The sequence below is a fragment of the Orcinus orca genome, chromosome 1 (assembly GCF_937001465.1).
Source record: "Orcinus orca chromosome 1, mOrcOrc1.1, whole genome shotgun sequence".
Lineage (NCBI taxonomy): Eukaryota > Metazoa > Chordata > Mammalia > Artiodactyla > Delphinidae > Orcinus > Orcinus orca.
The window spans coordinates 40,615,558-40,627,681 of NC_064559.1; the positions used below are offsets into that span (position 1 = coordinate 40,615,558).

The window sequence follows — 12,124 nt, forward strand, 5'->3', positions numbered from 1 at the left end:
CTGTATAAATTTTGTCAACATAACAAGAATAGCAAATCAAGTTCCTTTTCATCTCATTCCAGAAGTTCTGGGCTTTAATAAAAGATGGTGGCATTTTCACGCATCCCGATGCCATTAAGCAGAGATATGGGTCACCTTGAAAAGAGGCTCACGGTGGTCGGGCTGCGGGGACTCCCACTGATGTTGACAGGAGGGGACAGCCCAGACTCTCCAGGGGTATTTGACATCTTCCCCAAATGGGCCACTCATGAAAGTGTTCACTGGAATTTGCTTGTGTGAACCGTGGACTAGAATTTTTTAAAGTCTCTTTCAGAGTCAGGCTCTCCTACAGCTGAAAACAAAGCTGGAATTGAATTCTGCAACGTTTTTCAAGAGGAGCAGAAAGTATATTTTTCAACTGGTGAGAAAACAATTGTGCACTCAAACATCAGCAAGGGCTCTGAAACACGCCCCCCCCCCCATTCAATCCTACCCATCCACCACCACCACAACCTACACTCTGGCACCAATGATAAGAGGGAGCTAGCAGGGCAGATATCCCAGACCCTGCTTGGCAGGGCTCAGGGCCCTGGTCCATCAGATGACATGGCACAAAAAATTAAAAGAAAGATCCCTGGACTTCAGGGCATTTCCCCAGGCCCAGGCTAGCCCCTCACTCTAGCCCTGATTCTCTTTTCAAGAATGTGGCTCTTAAAAGAGTTGGCTCTCAGGTGGCTGAGTGAAGGGCACAGGAAGGTGAATGGGTGTTGGATTGGGAAATGGACAGGCAGTGTGAAATCTTCCATCACACCTCTACCAGGATAGGCAGACTCTGCCTATTCTGAAGGAAGGAAATAAGTTCCCAAGCTCCACCCCCATGTTGTCCTTTCTGGACTCTAGACACTTTCTAACAGGACTCATGCTGAGCCAGGTGAAAGAACATCATTCATTCACATATTAATTCTAAACATAACTACTATGTAAATACCATCACAGTGCTAAATCCTGGGGATACTAAAATGAAAAAAGGCACAGACTCTGGCCTCAAAGAACTTGTACTCTAGTAGGGAAGACTGATAAGTAAATAAAAAAGTATGATATAGTAAGCTAAATTCTATAACAGGTGTGTAGAGGACACTATGGCCAAGACTGTCCAGAGAAGGCATATCTAATCCAGGCTGGGCAGTCAGGGAGGGCTTCCCACAGGAGGTGACACTAGAGCAAACTTTTAAAAGATGAGTAGGAACTACTTGAAGTCAGGAAGGAAAAGACAGACATTCCACACAGAAGGAACAGCACCTATGAAGGCAGAAAAATCATACAACAGGGTAATATGTCAGGGAAGAGTAAGACCTTCTTAATAGCTAGATGAATGGAGCGTGGCCCGTAGAGGGGAGGAGGATGCAGGCAGTGGCCTGAAGTAATGCTAAAGAGGTTGTCAAGGGCCAGGCCGAGAAGAACTTAGGTGGTAACAACCTAGATGGCAAGTTAAGAAATTTGAACTTCAACCTGAAACCCGAAGGGAATCCAATGAAGGAGTTTAAATATAGTAGGGGAATTTTAGGACAAAATGGCAGTGTGGATAGTGGACTATAAAGAGGGCGGAGGGGGGTTAACAGATAGAAGACCAGTCAGAATCCCAGGCAAGACACTACGAGGGCCTGGACCAGTGCTACGGCCTGAGCCAGGTAACAAGGGGAGACTTGACAACAGCTGCAGAGGTAGAATCAATGGCTGTAGAGGGAGAGAAGAGGCAAGCCAGGTGGCCTCTGGGTCCCTGGTTTGAGTGACTGGAGTGACAGACATGAAATGAGATTAAAAACATAGAAGAAAGTCAGTCAAACTAAAAAAGACAAGTATATGATATCACTTTTATGTGGAATCTAAAAAAATAATACAAATGAACTTATTTACAAAACAGAAACAGACTCACAGACATGGAAAACAAACTTATGGTTACCAAAGGGGAAAGGAGGAGAGGAATAAATTAGGAGTATGGGATTAACATAACATATAGATACATACTACTATATATAAAATAGATAAACAACAAGGACCTACTGCATAGCACAGGGAACGATATTCAATATCTTGTAATAACCTATAATGGAAAAGAATATATAGATAGATAGATAGATAGATGTATCTGAATCACTATGCTGTATACCTGAAACTAACACAATATTATAAATCAACTATACTTTAATAAAAATTTTAAGAAACCACAGAAGAGAAGCAAATGGGTTTGGTGGAATATACATGGACAATTTGGACGAACAATGTCCCTCATAGCAGAGCCATCAGGAAAAACATTCCTGGAAAAATCAATTTCCTATTGTCCAAAGGGTCAACTGGGTGAGAATAAGCCAATGAGAATCCAGCTCAAGATGATCTTGCTTAAGGGAAGCCACATGGTCATTTTCCACAAGGAAAATAAGGCAGCTACCTTCAAGGAAGCCTCTCCCTGGTACCACCCTACCCTAGCAGAATTGCCTGCTCCAACCCGTGCACCCCCATTTGCCTTAGGCAGACTTCTATTAGATCACTGATTAGGCTTTATTGTTCTTATTTGCTCACCTGTCTGCCTATCTTCCAAACAGACTGTAACGAGCAGGGGCTCTTAGACATTTCCTTAAGGTCAGCATCTAGCATAAGGTTAAACACCCCAAAGACACCCAGTAAGTGCGTATGCTGAATAAATGTGCATGAAGAACAAATTGTGTTCTCTTATTATCCTACTTCTACCTGGGTTTCGGGTAGACATAAAGCCCCAAAATATAAGTAGCCCATTTTACAAACTGTGTTAAGTTTTAGGAGGTATTTCTGCACCCACCCTTCCAATTATATCCCATTTGGGGGTTTAACAGTGAACTGAGCTCAAATGAAGAAACCCCTAGCTCAGGGTTCTTCCAGCTCTGTCATAAACGTCACCACAAGGGAGGCAGAGGCAGGGCTGGGGGTGCCGTGGGAAGATCAAAAGCATCACATGATCAGGAAAAATGAGACGGGGCGAGCAGGAGGGGAAGAGGAAGCATGAAAGGGAAAAAAGGACAGAAGGACGGGAATGCAGTTTGCAATCTAGCAAGCAGCTAAAAAGCATTTACTGGGTTCTTTCTCCGTTCTCAGTAAGGACAACCACTATCTCCCTTGCTTGAGCCCACATTGGCTACTGGTGTCAACTGGGGTGAGTCTCCCACTAGGCTGCTTTAGCCCACACATCCCTGTATCCTCCCTAGGCCCAAAGAGATGGTTCTGGGATGACCCGGAATTCCAGTTCCTCCAAGGGTTAAGTCCAGAGATACTAGGAAAGACAGACCTACAGGCTCCTCCCTGGGAAACCATGCTGAGCCACTTGGAACAGAGGTTGCATAGGACTCCTTAAAGTATCCTCGCCCTGGTGAGGAGGCGACGAGGCCGGGCTTGTCCTAATCTGAAGAGTCACAGATCCTCTTAGAGGAGCTGGCGCCATAACCCAACATCCAGCAGAGAACAATGGACACAGGACACTACCAGGTCAATTTGGACAATGACTAGGTGTCCTCAAGTCTTCTGCCCCAGCTCTTTTCCCTACTGATGTACAAGTAACCAAAAACCTAGGATGGCTTTTTCAAGCAGAAGTCACTAAATCATCACCTTTCAGTCATCCTAAGGGCCGAGAGAGAAAATGTTAATATTGGTGGTGGAGCCTGTGGCTTGTGTCCATTACACTCTTTCTCCCCCAAGAGCACCTCACATATATCCCGCATGAAGACGCCTGGAGAAGGGTTGGCAGTTACAACAGCTTGCCGGAGGCTTCAGCCCTGAATATTCTAAATCTTTGGCCTTTAAAAATCTCCTCTGGAGTTTTACATTCCGTTTATTGCCCACTCTTGGCTCAATTTTAACTCTGAATTTACAAGATAATACTAAATTTACTTTAGTGGATCTTTGAAAATGAATGTGCTCCTTTAATGTGAGATGATTCAGTGAGGTAAGAGAGAAAAGAAGAGGGGTGACTCATCCTTGGGTGAACAATGTAAAGAGAAAACTCTGAGCCCTACACTCTAATTCTTCTCTACCCACTTGCCCAAGACTCCTGGCTTTGAAGGGTGGATGGGACAGAGAAAAACACTCCTGCAACCTACTCCCAATTATCCAAAGTACCAGAAAAGCAAGAGATGAGGAAGAAATGAAATGCCTGGAGCCTCACTGAGTCTCATTTCAACCAAGAATTCTCACCTACTCTCTCATTCAGCCTTTAAAAACACATACACACACACACACACACACCCCGCAGAGCCGTTACCAAACAGCAAACCTAGCTTGCCTTGATCCCTTGCTCCATGCCACCTGTGGGCACTTTTTATCAGAGAGAAAGGGAAGTAGCCAAAAGATGAACAGGAAAGAGGAGATGAGGAAGTCAGGGGTCTGGATAATTCATGAAAAGGGTCATGAGAACTGACACACTAAATAAAAGAGGGGGTTCAGGGAGCATCCTCAGGGCCCATCACATGTGCTCGGAGCTCAGGGCCAAAGGGGAGTTACTTTGTGTCAGATGCTAAAATAGTTTATCGCCAGTGATCCCATGTGTTCTCCCCTTTGTGTGTGGTTTATGGGAAAACGTTAGGCACCAACTGGTTTCCTGAGTCACCATTAGGATGCATTCACCCGACTCTCAAGCCCCAAAGTTAGGCACAACATGATGAGAGAAAACAAAGTCATTTTAAAGACAATCTGAGCACAGTTGACTTTAAAAAGTCTAACCTAGGGCTTCCCTGGTGGCGCAGTGGTTGAGAGTCCGCCTGCCGATGCAGGGGACACGGGTTCGTGCCCCGGTCCGGGAAGATCCCACATGCCGCGGAGCGGCTGGGCCCGTGAGCCATGGCCACTGAGCCTGCGAGTCTGGAGCCTGTGCTCCGCAACAGGAGAGGCCACGACAGTGAGAGGCCACGTACCGAAAAAAAAAAAAATAAAAGTCTAACCTAATGGTGGGAAAACATCTTGTATTGCTATGCCAAAAAGCAATTATCTAGGGATTTTCTGGGGTTTTCCATTATCCACCCTTCCATTCCCTCTCAAAAGTGAATTCTACACAAGCCTGGGTCAGCAACACTCTTAAGGCTCTTTATGCTAATTGAGGCACTGTACTGAAAGCCCGGCTGGACCTGTTGGACTCTCACAATGTGAGAACAACTCCAAGTAGAAATGTCAAGTCAGGAGAATAATCCAGCCACATGGCAGCGTATTTTCCATCTAGATCGGACCCTTACAGCCAGAACTGCAGTTTAGAGACTTATAACGATAAAGGCCTGGAGAATTATCATGCTCTTCCATCAGCAACAGACTAATATAAAATTTGACCTTGTCCTAAACAGACCACCAAATAGAAGTGGGTCAGGGGCACAGTGACATGACAAGTGGGAGGGTCTAAACATATCTGCCACAGCATTTGGAGCGAACAGGCTTATAAAGTCATGTCCTGGAAGAAATATTAAGCATGATCCACTACCAGCATTCCTATATTGAGGGCTAAAGAGTATGTACGTGTATGTGTGTGTGTGTGTGTTTTACTTTTTAGAAATCAAGTCACGTATTACTCCAATTTATTTCACTGACAAAGAATTAATATCTGGTCCCCTTGGCTAACAGGGAATAAGGTGTGTGTGCGTGTGTGTGTGTGTGTGTGCGCACATCCACCAAAACCCTTATCAGCAAGGGAAATACAACAGTGAGGCAGGAAAAATGAAACAGAGCATTTTATTCCTGGAAAATAAACCTCAGTGAGTCTCACTGCATCAATCTGATTTATCTCTTCTTTCAGATTTCATGAGAATGCCAGGCAGACACCTAGGTGGCATGCAGGGAGCATTCTCGGTTAACTCTGCCTTTCCTACTAAACAATCCCTCACGTCACCTGAAAATGTTCCAGTGGTGATGATAAGAAAACATTCTGACTCAATTACATCCCCTAGTTCACCTTTTTCAGAGAAAACTTGCAAAAATAACTGTGAACATATCAGATTACCTTTAAAATGCTATTTATGAGTCTACTCAGTTAAAAAAGTAAACGGCCTTTCTAGATGGTAGCAAGATGACACTCATCATGAGTGAGCCTATCGCTGTGTAAGAGCTACTGCACTGAGAAATCTTCAGGTCAGAAACTAGAACTCAGGGAATCACAAATCTGCAGGAGAAAAGGAGACTGCCGGAGGGTGAGACAAGTTAAGAGACTTTATTTACACCTGCTCTGGTCTTGAACCCCAAAGGCAGGCTGTGATTGACTTACTGAGCTATAGATAGCTTACAAAAGAAATAGGATGCTCCGGTGTACACAGCATTGTGCTCTGAACTCTATAAATATTAGCATCCAATGTGGTAGGATTTTAAATATCCTCAGAGGACACAGCCCCCAAGGGAGCAGCCACAGAATGTTTTTTATTTCTTGCCATTTAACAATCACAATTTTGTCACCTCGAGGATAACATGCCCCAGTCTGACTCTCCCATGAACTCCACTTTTATCTCTCTGCTGCGTCTCAGAAAACTGCAAGGAGTAGCGTCCTCTGGTAGAGCCGGAAAATCGGCCGCAGAGCCAGGAAACACTGCAACGTGAAAGAGTTCCTGGCCGCTTGGTTACCTTCAGGGGGATGGAAAAGACTGCTGTGATACCTCCTAAGCCCAAACCTCTGGGAATGACATCTTCTGTGCTTCCTGATGAGCTGGACCTCGTCGGGAGTACAGTTGTTCTAGAAATTCTGAGCCATCTCCTCTCCTAGGTCCCCAGTGTTATTTAAACAATACATGCATGTGATATGGCTGAGGTGAGTGCTAAAATCTGTGGTCCCAGAGCTGATTAAATGACCCATACAGGAATGTTACTGGCCTCATTAATGCCATGTTTCCAATGAATTAACCAGTCACAGACTTAACCAACCACAGAGGCAGAGATGTACTAAAATCTACTTTAACACTCTTAAAATGCTAGAACTCAGTCAAATCTAAAGAAGTTTATACAGAAATAAGATGAATGTGACCATGAACTGTCACATTTGGGTGACTGACATCTGTCATGTGAAAACCTGCAAAGATTCTGACAATACCAGAGGTGCCCAGGTACCTTCTTCTGTCTACTTGGAAAGGGTTAATCTACAAAGGTATGAAATTGATTCAAATGCCTTCCTAACCAAAGCTTTTTTTTCTCACTTTCTTTTCCCTCAATACATTCCAGAACGATACAATGCTTTACCCAACACAAATTAAAGTTTAAATCTTGATCCTTGTGCAGAGATTGCCTTGGCAACCTCAAATTCTCTGTAACGAGAGTCACACTATAGGCAAAAAAATTAAAAAGGCATAAAATTATTTGTACAAATCAGAATTACAAACCTTTACATGAATCATCCTCAATCGGCTGTTTGAAAGCTGTTATGTCACTGAAAGTGCAAAGAAATAAAACCACTTTATCCTGTTCATTTCGAATTGGAGCAATTTTCACAAAGAACCACACAGGTGTCCCTGAAAGAAATACCAAAAGGTTGGTCAGTAATTTGTATTCTCATTTGAGGGGCTATGGAAGTAAAGACTTGGGAATGAATAGGTACAAATATTAGTTCGTTTTTAGAATCGTTTCATTCCTTCAGGGACTGGGTTTTACAACATTAATTTTTCCTCTTGCTGGAATAAAAACTTTCATAGTAACTACTCAGTGGGGAGTTTTCTCCTGTTCAAATAATTTTGTAAGTGCAGATTTCTTAACCCTTGTAAAATGATTAGAAAATGGGTTGAAAATCCCTCCTGATCTAAGGTACAGAGACCTAAAGACTTACCTTAGACCATGTAGTGAACAAGTAAAGAATAGGGGCCAGTTTGGGTATTGCCAGCCATGGCCGGCCGACCATGAAACTCAAATTTCCATTGCTAAAAGCTCCCAGTGCCAAAATTCAGCTTGGGAATCCATCAATTTGGCTCAATGGACCATGGGCTAGAAACTATGTTTCTAAACCTCTCTCCCCAGAATAAAAATCCCAAAGGTCCTATACAATGGCAAATAAGGACACAGTGAGGAAGGAAAAGAATCACCATAATGATTCTCCTCGCAAAGGTTCCCCCAGAAAGGGAGTTTCCAGGTGGGTTTCAGCTGTGATTACTTAGTACTTTAGGAAGCTCAATGAATGTTTCAACTTCCAATCCTTGCTCCTGAGCTAAACTGGGGGATAAATGAGCTCTTCCAAAGCACTGCCCTAAATCACAGAAGGAGAAGGTGGGCAGGGCTCATCTGACTGACTTCTCAGAGAGGTCACCCACTCAGGTATCTATGGAAAAATATCTGCACAAAGTCAGTCTCTGGTTTCCAAAAACAGAAAAAAGAAGGAAAAGAAACAGATGTTTTCTATCTATTGAGGACACCACAGCAAGATCTATCAATCTCTTCTGTGATACAAAATTAAATGGGGCACAAAGCAATGGTATGTTCACCCCATCTTGTTCTTGTATCCCCGTTCCTAAAACAGCATCTGGCATATAAGAACTTAATAACTATTTGTTGAATTTTGCATAACCAGGATAACGCTTTACATACTATTTTATAACCATTTTCAAATTAAAATACAGTAAATATTTCCCCATGTTGTTAAGTATTAGAGAAGCTTCCTATGTACCAGGTGCTGTGCTCAGCGTTTTACATATTTTATTTTAGGAGATAGCAAGCAAACAACTCACTAAATATTGGAGATGGAAATAGATCCCCAAAAGGTCACCTGGGTCTCTCTGCCTGCAATCACATCAAACTCTATACTATACAACAAGGACAGAGAGACATCTCTGATTAACATTAGGATTAACCAATTTTACTTAACAATTACAAGATTATATATCTGACTATACCACTTATTCATATGTAAGTATGAATAACCCCACAATGTACAGTCAAACAGGCAGCAAACGGATCAGATAGGAATACGTTCTCCTTAAATCTTGGTTATCTATATATTCATCCAGTTAATTTTAAACCTCTATCCACTTCCCCTTCCCTTTTTAGCTGCTGGTTTCTGGGTACTCTTAGAAGACAAATACATGATAGTGTCACCCTAAGAAAAATGTGTTTTGAAAGGAAAATCCACCTTACAAATATCAGGGGAATTCCCTGGTGGTCCAGTAGTTAGGACTCTGCACTTTCACTGCTGAGGCCCTGGGTTTGATCCCTGGTCGGGGAATTAAAATCCCACAACCTGACTGACACGGCCAAAAAAAAAAAAAAAAAATCACACATAGTGTTCCAAAATCAAAAAGAATATGGTCTCTGAGTTATCCACTGTTTTTGGAAGGTCTGTGTTACTACTCCTCCCAGTATCCTCCTCAGAACCTGCAGTGGGTTTTAAACCACTTTCAATTAAGCAACAGAAAACTCAAAAGAAAGCATCACACCAATCGAGCCCATGTACCCACAGCTCTCAGTTGTATCCTAGCTGGTAAGACAAAAGGAGGAAAACCAAATCTTTTCTTTTTGCTCTAAAGAAAACTGAGTAATATTCTCTCAGCTGGGTAAACAAGAAAGCACTCCAAATTTACCAAACTAGTAATAAATCAGAAGAGAGGCCCCGCATGTTGTCTAACGCCAGGAGCCTCGTCTTGCTGCAATCCCCAGACCCATCCCCTTCACAGCTGCCGCCTATGGGCCATCCCCTGTGTTGTACCAGCTGGGCCTGATATCTATGAACTTGTTCCATTTGGGACTGTGCCACCTAATCTTTATGACTACTAGGACTGATGACACTAACCCACATCTCCCAGATCACAAGAGCTACTGTATTTGTCATATCGGGAGGCCTTTTTCATTTTACCATAGTTCAAGCTCCCCGTGAACTTTCCTCCATTTCAACAGGTCAATCTGTTTAAAGCCATGTGCCTCTCTCCACCACACTGTGCCCATTGCTTCCTTCCAGAAATGTTCCCTGACTAAATGCATGCTACTCTTATCATTCCGTTCCAATATCTAAATATGTTTCTTGTGCCAAAAATTCATAGAGTCAGTGTGTATTACTTTAAGAGTTCCTCGCCGGCTGATCACTTGGGCTTGTTGAGGGTAGGAACCTCTTTTCTCCTACTGTTGTTTCCTCGTGGAGGGACACCTTTCAGTGTAACACTCCAGGCCTTTTTCCCTGGGTTGGCAATTTGGGGGACAAGAATTGGACATGTGTAGCCTGGCCACTTCTCCTCCTCTGCTTAGAGATTAGTGTGCAATCCGCTCTACTTCCCCATTCTATAAATGTTAGGGGAGAAGTCAAAGGGCAGGGGGGATGGCTGGTAGGAGGAGGAGGTTCTCCGGTGTTACCTGGGTTGGGTGGGTAAGTCTGATTCTAGGATTCACTTTTAGAAACTCACCTGCCCACAGATGTAAACTACATTTTCTAGGATCTGCTTTACGAGTCATAAAGGTGGTATTTTAACCTGCATTTGCATGATTCCTGTATCTCTCCCAATTGTTTCTGACCACAGGCAGGAAAAGAAAGTGCTATGTATTGGGCCCCCTCAAAGCTTAACAGTTGAAGACTATTTCTGTAAATAAGTCATAATGCACTGCAAGGGCAGGAGAACTGATCTACTTCCTCTGTCTGATGGTCCTGCACCCCTATTCCAATGGCATCCAATGCAGTGGATCATCCAATCCAGACGCCCGTGGGGCGTCACACAGGCCATTACGATGCTCAACACCAGGAAGCACCGGACTGCAGTGGTGAAACTCAACAAGCTCTAGGAATGCTTGCTGAGCTTCAAAGAAATAAATCCTACTTCCAGTGTCTTCACAGTTACTCAGACCTGCCTCTCTCCCAAATTGTCACACCCAAACAATCTAGGAATGAAGAATGGGTTTAAATTTTCATTTCTGACATTCCTCCCAAAAAGACTATGAGTTCCTCTTAGACAGCACAGACCAGTCATTTCAACCTTTCGCTTTTTTAGAGCGAAGCGTTTTTAACTAATGAAACAATACTCAAAGTCTCAGTACATGAAACAGTTCCTTCAAGCAAACATGAACCATTCATAGCCCAGAGCCCCACCCACCCAATTTCCCTTACACCCCTCTGGATGCACCCAGGGATATTCAGGAACCCTTTGGCTCCATTCAAATAAAGACCTGTCCGGGGGCAGACGCCCGAGCAGTTGGCCTCTGGGGACCTCTCCTACAGCCCAGATTCTGCAGCAGCATCCATTCCATCAGGATAAAAGAGAGACAATGAATGCACAAATATTCACGCACACACACACACACACACACAATCAGGAAGAGGTTAAAATTCTGGGAAAAACCAAGAAAAGCAAGTACTTAATGCCCTGTTTCTGCAAAAAAGAACAAAGGGTCCATGATAAATTTTCTATTAAAGGCAGATCAATACACAAATCCAGGAGAAACACATCCTACTGATGGCAAAGGCTGCAGCTCTCTCCTGGATGAGGATGCCCAGTAGAAGGGGAGTTCCAGGTCAGGCTCCTCCTTCTGGTCACTCTGTGATGGTCATCCCTTACGTAGCTCCCTTGGGTTATGCAGTAATGAACCTGACAACCTAACCTGGCTATATGTTTTCTCAACCACAACAGTCAGATAACAAAACAGCAAGGCTCAGGTGTATGAGAGAATTTTTGGCCTCCTTCCCTGGACCTCCTCCCAGGTACTCTCTAGAGCCAGGCATCCAGGCCACGTTTGACAGCAACAGAATTGACCAAGCCACTGTGATTGGCTCTTGAGAAGGGTTGCATGTGCTGGGCCATTCCGATGCGTCCAGCAACTAGACTAGAGAATGGCAGTCGGCCCCAGGAAACAGACCAATAGGATTTGAGTCAACTTTATTGAGACAAATGACAAGTGTAGACAGGATGAGAGAGCATGAGGGGGTAAGTAGTGACCACTGGCCATTAGAACATCTGATTCAGAATCCCAAGCCCTGCGTTTGAGCCCTATCTCTTCATTTATTTTATGTCTTGGCCACGCCACTTTAACTTCTCTCAGAACCAGTTTCCTTATTTGTAAAATGGGAATAATAGACCTACTTTAGACTAAGTTAAAATGTACGATGATACACAGATATTTAAAACTCTTACTTTCCATTCTTCCTTCCTTTTAAATTCTTTACCTATAAGGTTAAAATGTTCAGTCTCACCTCAAAGAGGTG

General features: G+C 43.5%; 1 protein-coding gene across 3 annotated transcripts in view; it reads right to left on the bottom strand.

Moving 5' to 3' along the window:
* KCNH1 (potassium voltage-gated channel subfamily H member 1) overlaps positions 1 to 12,124 on the bottom strand; it is a 421,689-nt gene that overhangs the window by 367,393 nt on the left and 42,172 nt on the right. For all 3 annotated transcript variants that reach the window (XR_007473256.1, XM_004275288.3, XM_004275287.3), the window contains exon 4: positions 7,344 to 7,472. Coding sequence is in view for 2 of the 3 variants with exons in the window: in XM_004275288.3 (XP_004275336.1) it covers positions 7,344 to 7,472 (129 nt within the window). In the remaining variant the exon portion in view is untranslated. The remainder of the gene's footprint in view (positions 1 to 7,343; positions 7,473 to 12,124) is intronic.